The sequence below is a fragment of the Parasteatoda tepidariorum genome, chromosome 5 (genome assembly GCF_043381705.1).
Source record: "Parasteatoda tepidariorum isolate YZ-2023 chromosome 5, CAS_Ptep_4.0, whole genome shotgun sequence".
NCBI classification, from domain to species: domain Eukaryota; kingdom Metazoa; phylum Arthropoda; class Arachnida; order Araneae; family Theridiidae; genus Parasteatoda; species Parasteatoda tepidariorum.
This window is the reverse complement of record NC_092208.1, coordinates 81,885,649-81,909,277: the sequence shown is the minus strand read 5'-3', so window position 1 is coordinate 81,909,277 and position 23,629 is coordinate 81,885,649. Positions and strand designations below refer to the sequence as shown.

The following is a 23,629-nucleotide window of genomic DNA, read 5'->3' as shown; positions in this document are numbered from 1 at the left end:
AAAAGAAATTATTGCCTTTTTAGAATAATAATACCCTTTTTTTAAACTTTTGCAGCCAGCCCTTTTTTCTGCTTAGAATGAGCTCTGTCTTATGGTTTTACTTATTTAGTGATCAGTTTGTAATAATTATTTAATCATTTCAAAATCACTTTAACTATGTTGTTAAATAATACTAAGCATTATTATTAAATATAATATTTTATCAGTGTTTAATTGAAATAAATGTAAAAAAAAAAAAAAAATCAGATTTTTTTTTCTATTATGATTTTTGTTTAATCCTAATTCAAGTCCAATATCTTAATTTTATGTTGAGTAATTTTTTTTATATGGAATAGGTAAGGTCCAGGTAAATACCTAGTTAGTAAGGTATTTATAATTTGGTATTTACCCCATAATTTTTTATATGGAGTAATTTTTTTTATATGGAATAGGTAAGGTCCAGGTAAATACCTAGTTAGTAAGGTATTTATAATTTGGTATTTACCCCACATCTCTCTCTCTTCTTCTCTCGATAAATGTTCGAATTCAAAGTATTTTTAGTTTTCAATTATTATTAAGGCACATAATGTTGAGTTGTCTTGATTATTTTTCTTAGAATATAAGGTAAATTTCTTTAATTTGTACAAATAAACTTGTCATTTAAAATATAACATCTACTGAAAAAATAAATAAAATATTTAACTATCCAGTGTAAAAGCCAAATTTGTTTAGGCCTTATTATATTAAAAAATTATGGCAAAAAGATTTATAGAGTTTAATGTAATCAGGTAGACATTAAAATAAGTCTTTAAAACTATTTTTTACAAAAAAAAGTGAAAACTGCATAAAAATGAAAGAAACCCCCAAAACATACTGAGATTTTTTTTATTTAAAACATATAAAATTTTTGTAAATACAGTCTTAAAGCAAATTATAACAGAATTTGCTAATATAAATAATTTTATAAATCTCATTTAAATGTTAAAATCTGTAAGAGAATATATATTGAGGCTTAATATTAGTTAAGAGAAATTTGCTAACTTTTTTTATGCAAAATGTTTTTGTTTATGTGTTTATTTTAAATATATTAGTTAAACATTTTATTTGAAATTAGTTGATATTTTTGCATTTTTTTGAATCCATCCTATTTTTTGAAAATAATAATTTTATTTTTAAAATTTAATTATATTTTTAACAAATTCTCCCTTTTGATATAAAAGAAGAAATATTAAATTGCGCAATTTTATTTTTACTGTAATCAGTTATTTTTAAACTGTAAGCAAAACTCAACTAATGTTCCTAAATACAAATTAAAACTTTTTTAATGCCATGTTTAAACAAAAAGTAGCTATTGTTAAAAAAAAAATCTGCGTTTTTTAAAATTTACTAATGTTCTGTTTTCTATATGTCCTTCAAATTTATAATTACTTAATTTTCAAAAAAAATTAAATTCCAGGAAGTTTATGTGCTTATAATTATATAATACTAATTTTTTTTTCCGATAGTGTACAATGCATAAAAAAGTGAACACCGTTGTGACAACCATGGTAGCCGCTATCTTAAAAATAGAATCACAATAGTTTAGTTAAGAGAGCAATGTAAAGTTTGAACCACTTAATGTTTTTACTTTTTGCATATTTCTTTTAATCAAATTGAAAAATTTTTTGCATACAATTTCAAAATTCTCTTATCCAAAGATCATTCCATACAAATAATAATCTGTCATTTCTACTCTTATATTTAAGACCAGAAACACTGTTCAATATCTTTTATTAACAGCAAAAATTTAAGTTTATTAGAAAATATATTTGTAATTTTCATACATATATATCACTTATCAGTCAGCTTATTAACATAGATTTCAGGTATGACAATGTTTTAACAATTGGCAAAATAGTCGTTACGAGTTTGAGATTCCTTATTATTGAGGGTCACTTAAAATCAGCAATTCCCATGTTAAAATGCATTTTTTTCATACTTATTAAACCAAGGTTTGTAATGACTTAACCATGTTCATTATTAGCGAGTATCAGAAACAGTTCAGGCTGCAGCACTTTCTGTTGTAATCAATTTTGAAACTCGGAGAGAAAAATAATTTGCTTCCTAAGCAGAACGCAGCATATTTTTCTGTATGTAGGTCAATTTTTTTGGGCATTTGGTATAAAATCCTAATTCTCCAAGTGTTTAAAAAAATGATGCAGTTATAAAGTTTTGAAACCATGTACTACTTCTTAGAGGTTTTTATCTCATAAAACTTCTAAGAAGTCCTCTTTAGTCACAGGGTCATGGAGCACATATTTATAAAACCTAATAAATATGAGTTCCATGGCCCTGTGGCAAAAAAAAGTGATATCATTTATAAAATCATTTTAATACTGCTAAGCTTAATGATATTTTAGAATTTTTAAAAAATATTAATAAAAGAAAATGGGAATTGCTTAAAGTGAAATTTTTTTGGACTAAATAAGCTAAAGAATGTTTGATGTAGCAATTTATAGAAATAATAATTCATAAAAGTTTCAAAGGGCTTGGTTTGTTGTACACGAAATTTAATATTAAGAACCCACATACATGTACTGGATGTGTATCATCTGGTCTCCTCACAGCCAAGAGGTACTTAACTGATATTCCATCCTTTTACATACAAGAGCTAATTTAAAAATAAAGTTTGATATTACAGTATATAATATAATTTGCCTTTGGTATAATATTTGATACAGGCTTTTGTAGAATTAAAATCTACATCCAATTAAACTAGGCTAATGCAAACTTCATTTTTTTCTAAACAATTTCCAAACTACATGAAGAACGAAAACAAAATTATAACAAATCATGTATTTATGATTATTTTAAATGCAATCATATTACATGAAACCAATTTTGTTTACTTATACATCTCCTTCACCCTTTTTATATTTTTTGAGATTATTTTGGAATTTTTCTGATACCGCACATAGCTGTGGTATTGGCGGTAAAGTGCTTCGAACTTTCTGATATTCTTGAAGGCGTTGGTCCAAAGTTTCAATTTTGGCACTAAACACTCTGGGACAAAGTCTTACTTCTTGAGGAGTGTATCCTTTTTCAAACAAAAAATGGATGATCTATAAAGTAAAAAAAAAAATTGCAAAATAATAAGTTAATAAACAAAAATAAAATTAATCTTATTTCTTGTCTTTAAAAGATACAATTTTCACATGATTGGCAATAAAATAATAAAGAATTTCAAAATTTGTAAGAAAGAGAAAATGAAATCAAATTTTTAGCACACATAAAAGTTTAAAAGTTTGTTAAGGTCCATTATCCCTTTATTTTTTAGGTACATAAATATTGGTTTTGATTATTTTTTAAACTAAAATTAAACCAAAATTTGTGCAATTATAATGTATGCTATAATATAATTCATCTTAAAAGAAAAATAATTTAAATTATAAACATGTGACTGAAAAAATTAATAGTATGAGGAAAACTTGTTAAAACAATAAAGAATCTGAATACAATTTAAATATTTAACAAACATCACATAAATCAAATGTACCTGATTTAAACTACATATTTAACAAATTTTTGCCCAAAGGTGTGCAAACGCACCATTTCAATAGATATTTTTTTATTAAACGAATATTTTTCACTAATATTATTTTTCTGCTATTGTCAAGGGTTCTGAAGACATCGATAAAATATTAGTAATTCAATTAGAGGAAACACTTTCTGTTGATAAATTGTTAAACTAATCTAGCTTATTTACTTAAAACGGTTATTGACAAATGAAGTTTTTCGAAAATGTTTAATTATTCATTTTGAGATTTAATAAATGTTTTTAGGATGTATTAATGTTACAAGTTAGTAAGTAAAAAAAACAAGTATTAAACTAAATGGTTTGTTCATTGATTTAGTGAATGGCGCTTATGTGTACCATTTTATTTCTTAAATAAAATAGAATTTTTTATGCATGAATTTTTTTTGGTGTCTTAATGTAACGCAAGCTTATTTCAATTAAAAAAACACATTTTATAAAATTTCTATGCTTTGCCTAAAATAAAACTGTTTGTGAAGTCTTATTTTTATTCAATGAAACTAAATTTTCCCTTCCATTTACTGCAAAACAATTTTAAATATCTTCATTTGCACAATTTTTACTTTTTCTTAAAAATCAACTTGCAATAAATATGAGTTTTTAGATTAATAAAAATTATACATCAAACAGCTTTAAACAATTTTAAAAAATTTCCAGCTGAGTTATGCTTTCTATTTTATGAATTATATTCCTAGAAACAGCTATATAATATATCATAGTTGCAGTTTAAAAATATAAATAAACATAATAGAATATAAAATATAACATAATAGAATAAAATATCATAGTTGCAGTTTAAAAATAGAAATGTATGTAAATGGTTATTTTCGCTACTGACCAATGGCCAAAATCTAGCACATTTCTTTAACACTTAACACATTAGCAAAGTTATCCTTTAATTAGTATTGCAAACAGGTTCTATAAAACTTTTTTAATAAAAAATGTAAGATTATAGTTTCAATACTACGTTCTGCCTCACTAAAAAGTATTGAAACATTGTACACATACATTTCTACAAGCATAGGGAATTTCCCCCCCCAATAATCATGTCAATGAAGATAGTTAAAGTCGATAAACAGAATATAATACAGGGGGGATAGCCACCTTTTAAGAGCTAAAAGAATATTTTTAAGCGCTATATATGTTAACAAGATGCAAAATAGTTTTCAAAGACTTTACATGATCAAGAATAAAATAACTAGGTTTTGATAAAGAACTCTTTTCTTGATTGTGTTAGCCACCATAAAAAGATAGAGAGATTTTTGGTTCGATTTCAGAGGGTGGAAAATAAAACCTTAAATTGAGAATATCTTGCAAAATGCAGCTGAGTTGCACATGAGAGTGCAAGAATCTTACAGAACTCAGCTCAGTATATGTACATGCGGACCCACAAGTATCTCATCAAACATGTAAAATGATTGGCGCTTTCATACGCTACAAACCGACGGTACCTCGAAATGCATTGTGTTTGAATGAATTGTTAAAGCGTAGAATAGAACAATGTGAAAACCCTGCTTTGGCAAAAACGGCATGGTAAAAAAAATCTCATTTTCGAAAAGGGAAAATTAATCACTTTTTAAAAACACCTTTAAGGACTTTTAAAAAACGAAAATAAACACCTTTAAGAACTTTTTAAAAACAATATGCACCATGTAATATTCACATAACGTTAAACAAGTAGTGAATTTTGTTATAAAAATTAATGACTACCAACCTTACCTGATTGATTTTAATGGTATTTATTGTTTTTAGAAGTCTATTCTTTGCCATTAAATGCTTCACATACTCTTCACTACAATCTAGTTTAGTAGACAAATACTTAACAATATCATCTCCTTCTAAGATACGTTGAGTTTCTGTATCTTTGTTAAGTTTGGATACAAAAAACTTATTGGAGCAACGAAGCATCCACGGTTTTAATTTTAAACCAGCCTTTTCAGCAGCAGATATTCGATTGGACAACAGCATTTCATTATAATTAAATATCCAAAGATCTTTTACTAAGTCTTGTGGGTTTATCTCGGCACTTTTCAATACATTCATTTTATGATCCAATCTACTAAATGGCATTGTTAACAATGATGAGTGCTTCGTAAGGGCGGGTATTAGTTCTTCTATGGGAGTTTCCAGATGATGAGTCAAATATAAAATGCGATTAGGAAAACCTGTAATCTCATGCTTGTCTTCTTTCGCTTGCTGGGCAGCATTACGAAGCGATTGAAGTGAAAGGTTCATAAAAGGTATCAATTCCAAAATATCTGCACCTAACTCAGCAATTTGCAGAACTTTAATGTATGAGCTGTTTGAAGGTGTTAAAAAGTTCAAACATTTGTCCTTGATATTACTTATTTTGTATCCTTTAGATACAAGGAAGTCTAAAACTTTGATCAATTCTTGTTTACAGAGTTCATTAGAATTTTCTGTCACTATGAGATCTGCTAAATGTTGAATTTCTTCAGCTGCACTTTTTTTATTTAAACTCTGAGATGTATGCATTTTTTTAATGTTGGTACATCTCTCAAAAGAAAGGTAAGAGTTTATGTTCATGTATAAAAGTACTTTTCTTGGCACAAAAAAGGATTGAAAACAATTGCTTGTTCTTTGTTTTACAATATTACTAAATATATTATTTCTTAAAATGAAGTTAAGAGACTTGTAGAAACCCATTTTACAGTCAAATTAATTATGTTCTGAAAAAAAGAAAAGAAAACATATAATATAAAACCTAATTTATTAATTAAAACAAAACAGACACTAAACAAATTAAAGGATAAAGCACTATTGAATAAATAAAAAAAAAAATATCAAAGTCAATATTTGTAATGTGACTAGACTTTCTGATTTTTATTAAATTTCCCAGCTTTTTGCAACTGTTATTTTAAATTTTTCAGTTCTACTTAATCATACATATAAAATATTTCACAAAACTTTTTCACCACTTTTGAATATGAAAATAAACAATCTTTTTAAACATTGTTACAAAAATAAGTATATAAGTTTTTTATATTGAAGACTAAAATTTATGAATTTGATAGTGATTCAACAATAAAATCTAACTTATCTTATACAACCTTTTTATATAATTTTATAAGTTTAATAAAGGCATAAATTAGGCAAAAAATATTTATTACATTTATATTTATTAAACTGAACTAAAATCAAATTTTAGAAAATACCTTTCTTTCATCAATCATCAAATCAATCTTTGCAAAAAAATTAGAGTTTAAGATTAGGTACTTTAAAATTAGATTGAGGTACCAACTGAAACTAATTTCTTTTTGGTGATTTTTTGGTAGTTTAAGTCAATTGTTTGACATTTCTGTTTTTTAGATTGACAAAATTGTAAAATTTTCCCTATTTTATTTTAAAATTTTAAACTTTTTAAACCTACCTGATTTTTTCCCGTTTTGTGGTCACCGTATAAAGTGATGAGAATGAAATCATTCTTAATAAACTAATTTTGTAATTTAATTTTAACTAAGCAATGTAAAATTAACCTAATTGTTCTCACATTAGTTGATTTTGAACAAATGATAAAATATAAGATATTTTTCTTTGTAAAATACACATAAATAAGAATAGGCTATGTTTTTGAATTATACTTAAACAATAATCAGATTACATCACAGTTGTAATTTAGTTAATTAAAATGCAAGTGAAATTGAGAGAAACTGAAAACATAGTGAAAGTAATTTCAAACACAATCTCAACCTGTATGATAATAATTTTAACAAGTAATGTAACATAAATCGAATTGTTCAAACATTTTTTTTTTTCTTCTGTGAATATACTTAAATAAGAACAGAATTGAAGCTATAATCTAGTTTGGTGGTACACAAGCGAAAATTATAGGAGACATAGAAAAAGAAATTTGAGCCATACAATTTCAAAATTAAAATGAAATAGTATAATTATGATTTTAACAAAATGAAGTAAAATAATTTAAGTCAATGTACTTTCACAGGAAAAAAAGTGCAAAATATACTTGAGTAATGAGAGAACATAAGCTATCATCTGGTAGGAAAATTACAAATATTTATTCTAGAATGAAATTGTGAGAAAACACAATGAAAAACAATAGCAAGCAAATTTTGAAGTTGACACGAAACTATATAAATTATGAAAAAAATAATAAAAATAAATCACTTTGACATTAGCTGATTTCAAATTATTAAAAAATAATAATTTTCCTGGGTGAAATATACTTAAATGATGATAGGGCTAAAACTATCTTCTGGCACGATTTGAAAATCTAAGCACAAGAATAAAATTGAGTCAAAATATAAAAGAAGAAAATTGTTAAATTTTTTCCAATTAAAAAAAATTCTTAAGATGTTTTCCATTGTAAAATATATTAGAATAGGGTTTGAATCAAGGTTATCTGGTTTAAAAATCAGAATAAAAGTATCTTGGTAAGAATGAAACTGAAACAAATATTTTAAGAATTAAACATGAAAAATGCCATTAAACTTAAAAAAAAAACACTACATTTATGACAAAATAAAGACATTTTTTTGGAACAGTATATATGCGTACCATACTACTTATAAAAATGGCTAACTAAAAAGTATAATTTGCTTTACTTAAGTGTAATAAAAGTCCCTAAATTGGAACTAGCAAATTTTTATTTCTAGTAACATTATCAATTAAAATAAAAAGATATTGGATCAAAAATCCAAATCTTTTAGCTCTACAAATATAATTTTTAAAAAATACATATTTATATTCTTAGATAAGAGTACATGCCAAAAATCAGAAATATCAAGACAAAAAAAAAAAAAAAAAAAAAAAAAAAAAAAAAAAAAAAAAAAAAAAAAAGCAAAAAAATAGGTCAAAATATTTTTATCAAGAAAATTAGGACAACTATGAACCTTGTATTAATCAAGAAAAACAAAAATTTTAAATTGCAGAAATAAAAATATTTGAGGACAAACTTGTGTACTAAACAATTAAATCTTTATCGATGGATTTAGAGAAAATCATCAGCTTATTTAATAATCACATTTGCTGAAGTAGGATCTATTTTAAAAAGAATAAGTTTTTATTATTAAACGTATAAAAATAAAATTCCTTAAAAAGAGAAACTTTATTGATTATTATCAAATAGAAAAGTTTTTTAGAGTGTTTAACAGTTTAAAAAAAGTCAATTCAATTAAGCTATAGTTTTTGTAGTGAACATTAATGAATCAATTAAAAATAATTTTTTAACACTAAACTCATAAGCAGTTTATTTATTTTTTGCATTTCCCAATTAATATATGTAGTATTTTACAAACTAATTTCTGGAATGTAGGGAAATATTTAATTAACTATACTACTGATGTTTTATTGATATATCTTATAATATGTACTCAAAATTGTAAAATCAGTGTTATAAACTACATTTGAGAAAAATTAATAAAAAGAAAACACAAAGGAGGTGGAAAGATTACTGTGGTACTTTTGGATCACAGTAGCAGTGTAACAACATTATGAATGCACACAAGATGTAATAACTTTATGAATACAAGTACACAGTTTTATTTTATTATTATTACTTTTTTTGTAGCAAATATTCCTGTTGCTTTAAACATTTTCTATAGAAATAAGTAATTGAATACTTTCTTTTAAAAAATCGGACTTTTATTGCATTACCTTTTTTTAACATTGAACTGAATTGACTTAAATGTGGGGTCTAATGACAAAATGTCTAAAAATTAATCAGTAGTTTGGAAATATCAGTTGTAACAAAGATGAAATGTGTGCCAGGATAGTTTTAACATGTGTTGAAAGAGGCATTGGATAACCGAAAGATCAGGTGTCAGAGTTCTACTGTATTATTAAAATTCACACTCTTAAAAATATCTTTCTTAGGAAATATAACAGCTTTTAACAGTACTTTGTCTGCCGGTGACAAAAATGGAATAAATAATATTTCTTCCTTTTTAATATTCAAGGTATTGATAACCAGCTCTATTTTGGACTTCCCATATCACTTTTAGGTCATTTGAGCTTTCCTTCATTTCATTAAGTGTTGTTTACTGCTGTACGTGCTTTTAGAAAAATGATGTTAGATATGAATTCAAAGAAAAATTTTTTCCAACACAAAAATAATCAACCATACATTGACTGACATTTTTTTTCCAATTATTGTAACATATTTTTTTTAAAGTTTTTATTTTCTATTTTATTTTGTGACATGAAGAAAATGACACTAATATATAATTTAAAAAGAAAAAAAATTAAAATTCAGATGAGAAAATTTTTTTTGAAAAGGAACACCAGAGCGTTGTCACTCTTATTGACACAAGGCACACATCTTTTAAGATAAATTTATTTATTTATAGCATTGTTCTATAATACATTGTGTTCTTTTATTGAATATGTATTAATTACAATATAACCATACAGTTTTTTCTGCTTTTAATGGTTTACTCATTTTTCTTCAATTGAAGAATATCAATTAAATATTCACATCAGATTTAATTTGACCGCTAATTAGGTTAGTTTATAAATAAGCCTAATGCATTACTAATATAATGTTATCATATAATATTTCATTATACAATTAAGTATATTTATACTTACAATATAGTAATGATAACTACTGTACACTATCTGTACAGATATGAAATGAAATAATCATAGTTATTTTATGCATCCTATAATACCTTTCCAAAAGGTATTAAAGTATTACACATTTTACTGAGAACCAGGAAAAAATGGATGGATATGATTAATTGGAAGCACAGATTATAACAGGAAAACAATTACGCTGTAGAACCAGGACTAAATGAATCTCATATACCGAAGTAAAGTTAACATAACTATAACATCACTTAATATAATTTTTGCTACAAACAAAGTAATTGTCAGGAATTCTTAATTCCATCATTAATATAACTTCTTAAAAAGGTTAGGTAAAAAATCATCTAATCATTATCAACTTTGACAGATAAAAACCAAACTTTAAGAATGTTTTTTGAAACTCTTCCACAAGAAAAAATAAAAAATGTCACAATTCTGATCAACTTTTGATTCATGTAATAGCATTTAAAAAAAAGAAGTTTCCCTTTCGATGAAAATTATTAAAAATCAATGAAAAATACTCGATTTTTGCCAAAATGAGCTCATAGTTATCCAATAAGCTTTAATGAGCCCAAACTAATTTTTAACTCGAAGACTCTTCATAATCCAGGTTCTACTATATCCACTTTTACAAAAATTATAACATTCTAATTTAATAAAAGAATAATTGAAAAACAAAACATAGATAAAAATTCTTTATAGTAAAAACATTAAAGTTTTTCAAATTATAAAACAGCCCAAAATGGTAAATAAATCTATAATATAAAATAACGAAAAAAAGTAAATAATGAGTTCCACAGTTCATATCATAGTAAAATAAAATATACACCAAGTGAAAAATAATATTTTTCTCATAAAAAATATGGTTTTAAAAAGAAATTGTAAATAAAAAAGAACTTCAATTATCTGAACTCTAATTATCTGGATAACCTTGATGAATAAAATGAAACAAACAATGGGATTTTAAGGATAGATATAGTAAATTTGATGCAGTAAGTTAAATTTGAAGTGGTTAGATGTTATCAAAAGAACTAAAACCAGTGAAAAATGTAAAAATGGGAGAAAATCAAGTTTTTGAAGTCATAACTTATTAGATGAGTAAATTGAGACAGGGTAGGTGAAAATATTTACTTTTATGCAACTAACTTAAATAATACTACATATTTAATAAAAATAGAGTCTTCAGCCTTTATTAAATGATAAAAAATTATAGGCTACAGAACAATTGATATATAAATATAATTAACATTAATATCATGAAAGTGAGTTTTGATTATCATATAATATATAATGCCATTTAATCAGAGCATAGCAAAATTATTCCTGCTCGACAGTTCAAACTGGGACAGAGCTGGGGCCAGGGTGGGTCTGCTGCTGGTCCGACGTGTGTAAGCTGCTGATCATACACACGTCTGACAACTGTTGGTAAAGTGTTAAACTACATTAACAAGGCAAGAAAATCGAACAGTATTATAAATTAAGTCTGGTAGAATAAATAACAGAAAAGAGTAGGCAATATAGTTGGATATCTAAAGAGAGCAAGCTTCTTGAGGAAAGTAGATAGAAGGCAAGTATAAAGGCAGCTTTAAAATTCCGAGGCATCTTTGAGTTAGATTTCAGTGGTGAGAAGTTATCAGTAAATCCAATGCAGAAGAAAATATTGCACAATTAAAAAAAAAAAAAAAAACCTCTTTCAGATATTTAAATATCTAATCTAATTAATCCATAATTGGAGTTTGACCACATTATAAAACATAAAAAACTTTTATATCAGTACACAAAATGCATAATTAAAATTAACAATAGTACTAACAATAAAAAGTAATATAAGATTCTTTTGAACTTCGGTTTTCCAAAATTTAGATAAGTATTTAATAAATAAGCAAATGTTACATATTACAAAAATAAATAGAAGAAACATTTACTTTTACAGTAAATTTAAACAAAGGAAAAAAAAATGTTCAAGTGCTTAATGTATATTTTGAATTTACTTAATATATGTTTCTTTAAATACATGAAAAAATATCATAAAATGGGTATCCTTTTAGTTGAAATACGTTTTTAATGTAATAATGAAAGGAATTGCAATTGATTTTTAAACTTGGCCATACTACTAAGATACCTGGAGATCTTTGAGTGCAAATTAATAAATTTTTCAATCAGTTTAATAAATTAAAATAGGATTTCGTCTTCTAGTTCAGCATGATATAATTTGAAAATGGTTATAAAATTAAGATGAACTTGCAAAGTGTTATTAACTAAAGCTAACATCAAGTTAAAAAGGAAAAAAAAAAAATTCATTTAAATAACATTTGATTGAATGGTTTGATTTTCATTTATGAAGTTGGAGTTTTCTTAACTAAAATTGAAGGACTCACTTTGGATATGTTAACTATGTTTTATTACGTTTTAAGTAAATTCTGAAATTAGATAAGATAATTTCTCAGAATAAACAAGTTTTCATATAGTTGACTATTTCAAATTAAAAACAGTAAAATAAATGGAGGTGTGATCATCATTAGGATTTCATAATAGCAATAGTGTTTTCACTTGAAAGAAAAATCAGTAGAAAAAGGAGATAACATGGTAAAATCTATTTCCCTCCCAATACTTTATAATTCTATATTTAAAAATTTCAGTTAAAATAAAGATAAGTATACAAAATTAATTTTTCCTGAAATTATTTACAGGAAATGTACTATAGTTAAACAGCCAAACCACTATAAGGTTGGCAGTAAAAATAAATAAATAAAATCAGATTGAGACATGCAATTTTACCATTGATTCAATTTGTTCATCATTGTTGGTTAGTAGAAAACTTTGGAAACTGAGCGAAGGCACTTTAATTTCATCGAAAAAGGATTCTTAGAAATTTATTATTTTTAAGAATTGAAAAAAAAAAGATAAAAAATAAGAAAAGGAATAAAATAGTCATATAACCCTGATTTCACAGGCTTAAATCCTAAATACAATAACAAAAATGTCACACATAATTAAGCACATAAATTGTGCTTGAAAAAAGAAAGGAATAGTAAAATCGTACTGGAGAACCTATTTATTAGATATCATACAATATAAATTATATGATAAGAGATACAGTATAAATATGAATAAAATACCAGTATTATTTATTACAAAACATGGCACAGATAGGAAACAAAAGTATTAAATGAAGAACAAGTAAACAATGCATTTAAAGCATTACCCTAAAAGCATTTAACAATATATACATGTTTTAATAAAAAGTGAGAAATAAATATAATATTAAATATAAGAGTTTGCATATTAAATATAACAGTTTAAATTTTGGTAGCAATGGAAATTTAAAAAAACAGCTCACCTCAACGTTCTTGATTTAGTTTAAGAAGGGTAGTCAAACACTTTTTTTCTAAATATATATCATCTAATCAAAATCATCAAATTTATTGGAGATTTTGCATCATTAGAGAAGGAAGAGAATAAAAGACACTCATCACTCTTTTTATTGATTTCAAAACCTGCAAAATTAGCTTTTGTAAATTGTCAGAAAAACATAAACCACTATATCGAAAGTGATCATTATTTTAAAAATCAAAATGAGAAACATGCAAACATAATCCTCATTATATAATTTTACACATTATGTGTTCTGCAGATTTTTTTTTTAAAAAAAAAGCTGTAAAGACAGATTTTAGCAGCAGTAACCAAAATGTTTAAAAACTGCATCATAGATGAAATTTTTTGTTTTAAAATTTATTTTAAAGCTTGTGATAAAAATGTGAAACAAGCGCTTGGGACAAGGGAAATAAGGTTTTTCTCAAAAAAGAAATAGGCAAGATTTACAAACATCCAAATTTTATTTTGATAGATAAATAATAAGCAATTGGAAAAATGGACAGTGAAGTGAAATGTATTTTTTAACTTACATTTTTAACTTTCACTTTTTAAAGCTTCAACTTATCACAGGAATTTAACAATCATATAAAGAGATTGCTTTTGTTTTAGCTCCAATTTTATAGAAATTAATGCTATTTGACAGAAAGCTGTAATTTCTTTCAAAATAAATACTAATACTCTCTTTATAGTAGCAACATGTAAAGAAAACAGTGAGTTTTTAAACAGCCACATATTAATTTCAACAATGATCAGCTTGCAAATGGAGGTTAAGATTTATAATCAGACTATTTAATAGACTCTGAGGTACTAGACACAAACACTTTTAAGAAAAACTAAAAATAGGAATCTAAATATCTATTTATTTGTAATTCAGACTCGTAGCTAGGTGATAATATTTAGAATGGGGGGTGTCTAAATATTTGTAAAAAAAATTTCTGACTGTATAGATATATAATTTTTATTCTGAAATAAAAAAAAATTTGAAATGTGTGAACCACGTTTTAGTTACGCCTCTGCTTATAATGTTAAACGCATATTTAATGGCACAAATTAAGAAGTTTTAAAACTATCAATTTTGTTGTAAAACATGTTGTGGGAGATGTAACACAGATTTATTCTATTTCCTTAAGTCTCAAAATAAGTCAGTTTTTAATAAAAAAAAAGATTTATTGTATTTAGGTTTCTTATGTTAACATACATTGTGAACTATATTTTTTCCAAATTTACAGAAATGTCACAATAGATAGTCTAATACAGTAAACATATAATATTAGTCAGCAAAATGTAAGAATTAGGCAGTTTTCAATAGATGTGCTATAAAAAGGTCGATGTTTACAATACATTTTAAAGCTCATTCTTCCAAATTTATAGTCACAGAACAAGTTAATTCAGTAAACCTTCTTGCAATATGTTGTTTTTAGTAAATTTAAAAATAAAATGCTTTAAAATTTCAGCTTTAATACATATAAATAGTTGCTATCCTCATACGATTCTTGCTGTACATAGTTATCAATAATGTGGCAAAAATGTTGATTAATTTAAAATATGTCAGTTGGATAAATAAATATATTGAATAACCTAATTAAATTGTTATCTGCAACCTAATTACACTTATATTTTAATATATACTAAACTTTTTCAGAAAATGAGACTTCATAGTTAATACAATGTATATAGCTATTAGATTCTTTATATGTTTATCAGAAATATTAATTGTTAAAGTTAATATTAGTTTTTAAATCATTATTTCTCAGAAACTATACATTCAATTGATTTCTATAAAATTTAAAAAATAACCAGCATAAATATATAGAACTTTGTTAACATATCAACTTAAAAAAATACGGACAAATGAAAAAAAGACATTAGATTAAGGCTATCTCTAATAATGTTACACTGGAAATAAAAATTATGCATATTTATTTCTCACATTTTAATAATTTGAAAAGTAAATAAATATACAATTTCACCAATACATTAAAATAAATCAAGTAAAAATACATATAATTTTCCCTTATTTTCCAAAAATTATTAAGTTATTTGTTGTAAAAGAAAGTTTTAACTCACTAAACATTTGTTCACACAATAAATTTCTATGCAGACTAGATAAACATAGGCTCATATTGAGATTTATGTTTTATAGCAAGAAACAGTGTTAAATTATAATTTTGTATTAAAATCAACAAATGATTTAGTAAAATCTTAAGTACAGTTTGTTTTGATATACTTTGACAATATATTTTTGTAGTCTCAGCTCATTATAGATTTTTTAAGCACAACCTTCACATTTATTTAAACTGGTCCCATTTGAAATAGGTATGTTTAAATTGTCATTAATTACAAGTTTTCATCAAAATCACCTTGCTTTATTAAAACGATTAGCAATACATTGAAAGTTAAATATCATCCAAGTCATTCATGAGAAAATGGAATATAAATGTAGCTTTCTTTCGCTCTGCTGCTTGCTGATTGATTTTTTTCACAGATGTCGACGTTTGGCTATCATTCACGGGTTCACGAAGCAAAATTTCGCCAAAGATTGTGGCCAGCAACTTTCCATCCAGTCTGTTCGATGTACCGTGATGAAGAATCTCTCTCAAAAATGATATTAAATATCTGAAAACACTACGATGAACTCGAGGGATTTCGTTGACGACATTTCTACAGCTGATAAAATTATTCGAACAGTCCAAAGATTTGTAATAAAACTCGTAAGGAATAACAGGCTCCGCAAGAGCTTCCAGAAACAAAAGGAATGATTCAGCCACTGAATGAATCTGACACTGTCCAAGCTCATAAATACCATTATCTAATTTATCTCTTATTTTTTGAAGCTCATATCGAAGACCAGGCTGCAAAAACAAATCTTCCTGCGTTAAACCGAACTTATACAAATGGTCGATGAGAACCCATATCTCCTTAGGAATTTCAAATTGCTGTGGCTTCACTTTGGTATTTGTAGCTATGCTATTTTCTAATTCAAATAATTCCTCTGTAGATACTTCTGATACAGGTACTGATAATCTTACTAAAGCTTCTAATGATGCACCAAAACAACCAGGGACATAAGTACCAGAAACGGTAATAAACAAATCTTTACCTCCTTCCAGATGAAGAACTAATATATCATAAATTTTATCTTTACCAGCGTTTAATTTGTAAGCTATTCTCTTGTCAACAAGCACTTCTAAATCTACATCACATTTTTCTCCAGGTTTTAGGAAAGACATGTATGGTTTGATGCTAAGCCAATCTTTGCAGTATCGAGTATCATTCAACTTTTTCTTAAACTCGAATTGAACGGGAACCTGGCCAGTATTAGCAATTGTTAATGATTGCACCTTAGGTTCGATGAAGTGAACCTTGCCAAAATTTATTTCCAATTTATCGAGGGTCACCTGAGGAAGAAATTCGTTCTCTAGCTTATCCAGCTTTTTCATTACTTCTTCATAAATCTTTCTGTATTTGGCAACATCAACAACTTTCACTTGGGATTCAAAAACAGAACTGACACATTTATGATCACTGTTAAGTAAAGTTGGATGGCTTCTGTAAACCAACTGTTTTATGTTGTTTCCTTTCCACAGAATTCGATCACACCAAGCTGGTGGCCTATTTTTTTCACTTGAATCCCAGCTGTTTGTACCTGTATCATATTTATAAGTAGGGTTGAAAGTGATTAGGCCTTCCGTAAAACCAACAAAAACTTTTTTCAATTTATTTTGGATAGTGAGTTGATCGTGCTCGAGTAAAACTGAATAAGCTTTTTTCTCAACGAGAGCCTTAACTTGCTCATTGTCTAAATCCATAATTCTGTAATTCATATCCCCCATCCAATAAATATGATCATGGTCCTTGATATATTTAGGAGGTTTGAACTGATTGAATGTTATTCTTGAGCAAATGTCGTTGTAATCTTGATTGCGTCTTTCGCATTCATCCATGTGGGCAGCTAAATGACAGTTAACAAAGCAAATTGGAGTTCGATGGAAATCTAAGCGAACCGCAACACCGCCTTTATTGCCTAACCTTCCCATGATTCCAGTCCCTACAGTTTCAGCAGCAACATTCTTTATGTGCTCAATTAGTTCTTCCTTAGCAAATACGATCATCATCATCCCGACTAATCTGATTAATTTAACCATTTTGTACTTTGCTTTTTCGTGAAGACCAGCTTTTACTGCTTCTAACCATTCTTCTTCTTTTGGGGTATCAGCAAAAAGGTAAGCTTCTTTACTGAGATCCAGCTCCTGAAATCCAACAACACAAAAGTCTGGAGGATCAGGATCTACTGCAAGCCAGTCTTGTAGATTGTCTTTAGGAGGAAGACCATTAACATTCCAAGTACCCATGAATACAGTATAGGTTTGCAGGTACACATAATCGTCTTCTCGCATCGTCATCTGAAGACGAATGACACTTTCTCTTGCCGCTAATGGAGTCACACCAAGAGCAATGCTTTGCCTAGGTAAATTACCGAATTCAGGAGACTGCATCGGGCCTTTCGAGAGATCAGACTCGCTGTGTGCTGCCATCAAGTGTGGAAAATATGTATTTTCAAAATCAGACTGGCTGTCATCACAATTCATGGAATTTACAGATTGGGTATCAAGAGAAAGATTGTTCAGGCTTTCTACTTCATCGAGGAAAAATGTAGACTCTTTGATCAAAGGTATTGGTTGATACCTCTGTAGCCACTGGTAATCAGGTGCAGGCCCGATTCTAAGAAAAAACGATTCAGATGCTTTAGAAATTTGCGAAAAGAATGCTTTGGCTTTAGGGTTATAAGGTAGTTCGAATAATAACTTATGTTTTCCGTTGGTAATTTTCAGATAAACATTATCATCTGAGCTAGAGTCACCACCCGTAGTTTCAATGTCGCACCTAAATGAATCATTAACTGCAACAACTTTCTCAATGCGAAAATAATCTTGATTAAGGGTTGAAGTTCGTGTTTGCACAAGAACTAAGATACCATGTTCATCTGAATGTTGTACAAGTGCAACAACACGACTTGATTTAACCCAATCTTGAACAAGACCGGCTTCGATAGCACAAACAACTTTATCACCGTCACACAAAAGCGCTTGTATACCTTGAATCAGATCCATGACTATGTCAGTTAATATATATCATAAACACACTTATAGATATTTAACTAAATGAAAGTTTCAAGATACGTTTCCTTAACATGAAATCTGAAGTGCTTAAAAACGTTTCTTTACACGATCACTAAAAGAAATAAGAAGTTAATAGTACACATACGAGAAATATATTATTTAAAACTCACACTAAAAGACACATTATTTCTAAATATGCATCACATCATTCGTTTAAAAGATTGAAGAACGAAACAAGTGCCTATTTACAAAATATTCGATATCGATTCCACCCAACCGACCAGAGAATAGTTGTATTTTGCTTTCGGGTGGCGAATTTGTGTGCTTTTAAAGAAGTAATAACAATACATTTAACAACTTTCGATTTCAACTCGTTCCTCCAGTTTCAATCTTTTTTCTAACACTTTTGTACATTTTACGAAACACAACGCGTTGAAAATTGATGCGTTATTATTCGCTATCCATTTACCAAAAACAACCTTTTACTTTACTTTAAGTACTTTAAAAATTAGAATGTTTCATTTTCAGAAATAAAATTATTATTTTAAGCGTCATTTCACTATTTGAAAAGGTTTCTGTTCTTTTACTTTCCTTTCCATTCCAGTTAGGGACCATTCACACTGAATGCGAAAAATTCGTGATTGCGAATTCGGAGCTGCGAATGAGAATCTGATTGGTAAAATATATTTTCCCTTCAAAAACTTCTCGTTTGCAATTTATCTCTATTGTTTATAATTATTTTTGAAATAGAAACTACTGCGTGACATTCCAACTGCTAATGAAAGTTAGGGAAAATATCTTGTATGCAAAAAAGTTAATTTATTTTTTGCTTTAGAAGAAATAAAACTCAAAATTTATGTTGTTGTTGTTGCTGTTAATTTACGTCGCACTAGAGCTGCACAATGGGCTATTGGCGACGGTCTGAAACATGAACATAACAATGCATGATGAGTTTAAAAATCACTCGCAAAAAAAAANAAAAAAAAAAAAAAAACATATTCCTATTTATTTTTCAAAAATAAGATGAGTGCAATTTTTTTCCTGAATAGGGTTGTACTTTTTCATCAGAGAATTATAAAAAAAAGGGAAAAGTTTTTAAGCAAAATTTAAGTTTTATTTTTGATAGAAAGTTATAAAATGCATCGAAAGTTAGGAAATGTGTCAATGTTCAGAATATTCATGGAGTTGCAAGTAAGCATCTTGATAGAAAATACATAATACAACATGAGGTTGCATTTTCAGAAACTCATAAAATTTAAATATCTTATAGGGTTGAAGCAGAGAAAAAAGTAGCAATCTAATAGAATAATAAGCAGTATTAAATTAATTAATATTGAGTTAATTTACAAGTAATTTTATTAAGGTTTAAATAATTGTGGATAAAATAAGTGATCGAAAAATTTTAATTATTGGTTAAATTTAATTATTTAATTATAGGTTGTTGGAAAATTAAAATATTAGCATACATTTCTGACAAAACCTTAGATAAAAACTTTGAATAATGCAATAAATGAATAAATAAATTAAAAAAAGAAGAAAATAAAAGTAAATTAATGAAACTTTTTTTCTATGCTGCTGAGTAGTTTCCAAAAGACGCTGAAAATTTTTGTTAAGTTTTATTATAAAAGAAAAAAAAAAATTAATAGAAAAATAGAATAATGCGATTTTTATAATTTATAACAAAACCAATGCTATTCATTGCAATAACTATTGCATTTCAAAGGCAGCATATTATTCAATACTCTAATTTCGAGAAGTACAATAAGAGCAATTATCAGCATTATTTTATAGTAACTACTCACATAGAGAGGGGAGGGGGAACTGTGAACTTGGAAATAATTCGCTAAAGCAAAATATTTAAATGGTCGATATAGTAAAATTAGGGATTGAACCAATCTAGCGGTCAATGAATGAAAACGAGTGCTATTCAATCGCCTATTTATTGACAGCAACACAGTGTATCTAATTTTCGTTTGAAATGCCATTTATAATTACAATGTAGTAAGCAAGGTCTTTTAGAATAGATTATATTTCATTTAATTTCTCATTCCAGCAAAAGTTTTTAAATAATTATTTATGGTTTTTTAAAAACGTTTACAGCTTTGTGTTTTGTGATGTGTTACTCGTTCTGTCAGACTTATAAGAAACGTATTTCTACAAGATGGCTTTTTTTGTGAAAAAACTATTAGCAAAGATGCCATGAAACCAGTCAAATAAGCAGGCGAAATTGTCAAAATAAAACTAGTAACTGGCAATTTTTTATCTTTGTTTCCGTCAGTTTTTATAGAGGGGGCCGATCAGAGAATTAAAAAATTTTTGGGGGTCGATGATCAAAAAAGCTTGTAGGCACCCGTATTTATTTGGTAATTACACTTTAAATATTCCCTGAATTTGAGAAATTTTTTTACATCTGTTAGAAATACTTAATTTCTTACGATAGAATTTACGTCAAAAAGTTTAAATTATTGATTTAGATTTTTATAAATATCTATCATTCCTATTTTTTTTATAATTAAATTGTTTCTTTTTCTCCTTCTTTTTTAGGCCCTCTACTCTAAGTATTCAGGAGCACCTATGGACGAGTAAACTCTGGATATTCACACTCTTTTACACGGTGTGTGGATTACTGTAATTTCTCTCGTGTGTGGATTCACGGTGTGTGGATTTCACGGTGTGTGGATTACTGTAATTATAATAATTAAAAACTCGCTTTTAGAAAATATAGAAATTTAAATTTATCAGGCTATGTAATCCTACTAATATAAAAATAATAAGTAATATTATGAAGTTTTTAATTGCATGTGCTAATTTTTGATAATTTAATATAGTCCATTTATAAAGAGTGTGTGCGACTTATAATGTTTAGCAACGTGCTCAAGCAATTTTGTACCCAACCCAGAAAACCAGGGAACTCTAAGTTCAAGCATTGGAAGAAATTCGGCCTCATGGAGGAGAGCAAGTTCTTTTTTTTACCGGGAACTTTTATTTGAATTATGCATGGCAAAGAATATATGAAACTACGGTTACCTGGAAAACAAGGAGATAAACCACAATCCAGGAAACGTGAAATATAATAAGATTATACGGTACAGGGCTATGACCCCAACTCCTATTCTGATGCTCGTAAAATACATATGATATTTTTTATAACCATTATTTAACAGCCGGCCCCAAATTTTGAGTTTATGGCTACTAATGTTCAACTTCATAGTCCTGTAATTTTAAATCCAATTCAGAAGACAAGGAAACTCCTGGCACAAGTATTGGGTGAAATTTGCCATCATCGAGGACTTTTTGAGGGAACTAATTTGCATTCACGTTACATGGACAGGAAAAATCACGAAAACCTCCCACGGTTAGCCTGACGGTAAGGGGACTCTAACCCATATCCGTCTACCACTGGGGAATATTTCTACGTCAAAATTTCGTAAGTTTTTTACGAGCCACCGTGACTTAAAGTTGTTTTTAGGCAAAATTTGATTTTAACGTTAATTTCAAATTGCTTAAAATAATGAATTAATAATATGGGTGTGGCGGATGAATTAATAATGCGTATTAATACAAATAATATTTTGGAAATAATAAATTATTATCATTATAATTATATTTGTGGATTTGTTTCTTCCGCGGTAGCAAAAAGCTTTGCGTAAATAAACACGTTTAGCTAAATAAATATTTTGACATTCAAAATCAGCAAACGATTACTAAAATATAAATAGCAAGACTTAAGAAAATATCTTTGTGATTTATAATGAAACCATACAGTTTCATGATGGGCTTTCTTTGATAACTTTTTTATTAATTCATTAATAATTTTTGTATGTTTTGTACGGCCTCGTCAGACTTGAAGTTATTTAGAGGTTAATTTGATATCAACGTTAATGTCTTATTGCTTAAAACATTAAATCGATAATATGGCTATATTAGGGGAATTCGGGAATTAATAATGCGTGCAAATCAATGAGTTAATAAATACTAATATGGTGAAAAAAAATATTTGTTACATTCCGCATATCATAATAGATGAAATAAAATACTTTTAGTGAATTTTTTTCGCTTTTCGAACTTAAGATTACTTTAAGAAAATGAAAAAAAAGACATGAAGATCAAATTTTTTTGTGTGGATATGATTACTTTATTAGTATTTTTAAATTGATCCTTAATTTAAATTAAATTTCTTCTAGACAAAAGGGATCGATCGTACTTCGCAAACATTTTCCTCCATTAAGTTTTAAAATAGTAATCACAGCGAATTACGTAAAATGTAATAGCGACTTTATTTCTTTTTTGAAATTTACTTTCGATACGAAATTATAATAATCCTAAATTATTTCGTGGATAAAGTGAAATTTTTGTCAGCTTTTTGCACTGTTCACCAAAAATATCAGAATATCTATTAATTTTAACCATCAAGTTTTGGTTCGAATAGACTCAATAGACTCCTATCACTACCTTAGGATCTTTCTAGGTAGCAAACTTCGGTGAGGGAAAACTAGCTGAGGAGCTGGCGCGAAAAGCCGCCAACAGAATAAAACTTTTAGAAAAACTTTTTGGTATTAACTGGGACTCCTCTGTTGATACATTATCCACTACATATAAGGGCTATGAGCCGTGGTGGCTCAGGGGATAGAGCGTTCTCCTTCCAATGAGGTAAACCGGGTTCGAATCCCAGCGATGGTTGGTCGATACGAATTCCGCACCCAGCTCTCACTGACCACAGTGCTAACGTAAAATATCCTCAGTAGTAGACGGATCGTGGGTTGGAGTTCCCTTGCCATCAGGCCATGCAACCATGGGAGGTTTTTGTGGTTTTCCTTTCTATGTAATGCAAACCAGGGTTAGTTCCATCAAAAATCCTTCCCAAAAGCAAATTTCTGACAATTTCTCCTGGCTTTTGGATTCGGTTCAAAATTACTAGGCTACGGAGGTTAACATTAGTAGACGTAAACTCAAAATTGGGTCGGTTGTTCACCGACGGTTATCAATATATAGAAAAGTAGAATAATGCGATTTT

General features: G+C 27.5%; 2 protein-coding genes across 3 annotated transcripts; both read right to left on the bottom strand.

Annotated features, from left to right (window-relative positions):
* Positions 1-1,732: 1,732 nt before the first annotated feature.
* LOC107442179 (mitochondrial transcription termination factor) lies at positions 1,733-19,078 on the bottom strand. 2 transcript variants are annotated; one of them, XM_016055670.3, is made up of 4 exons: positions 18,786-19,078; positions 13,461-13,617; positions 5,273-6,243; positions 1,733-3,080 (listed from the first exon to the last, which is right to left on the bottom strand). In XM_016055670.3, the coding sequence occupies exons 3-4, from the start codon at positions 6,218-6,220 to the stop codon at positions 2,868-2,870; spliced, it is 1,161 nt and encodes a 386-aa protein (XP_015911156.2). In that variant the 5' UTR covers positions 6,221-6,243; positions 13,461-13,617; positions 18,786-19,078; the 3' UTR covers positions 1,733-2,867. The 2 variants fall into 2 exon arrangements, with proteins under 2 accessions (XP_015911156.2, XP_015911157.2); XM_016055671.3 differs by lacking the exon at positions 13,461-13,617.
* LOC107442177 (Oculocerebrorenal syndrome of Lowe) lies at positions 9,853-18,786 on the bottom strand. Its single transcript, XM_016055669.4, has one exon. The coding sequence runs from the start codon at positions 18,604-18,606 to the stop codon at positions 15,892-15,894; it is 2,715 nt and encodes a 904-aa protein (XP_015911155.1). The 5' UTR covers positions 18,607-18,786; the 3' UTR covers positions 9,853-15,891.
* Positions 19,079-23,629: the final 4,551 nt, after the last annotated feature.

Excerpts from the sequence above, each read along its gene's own strand:
- LOC107442179 (XM_016055670.3), bottom strand. The coding sequence starts at position 6,220 with ATGGGTTTCTACAAGTCTCTTAACTTCATTTTAAGAAATAATATATTT. Across the intron at positions 3,081-5,272 it reads ATACCATTAAAATCAATCAG|ATCATCCATTTTTTGTTTGA; the intron begins GTAAGGTTGGTA and ends TTTACTTTATAG.
- LOC107442177 (XM_016055669.4), bottom strand. The coding sequence starts at position 18,606 with ATGGATCTGATTCAAGGTATACAAGCGCTTTTGTGTGACGGTGATAAA.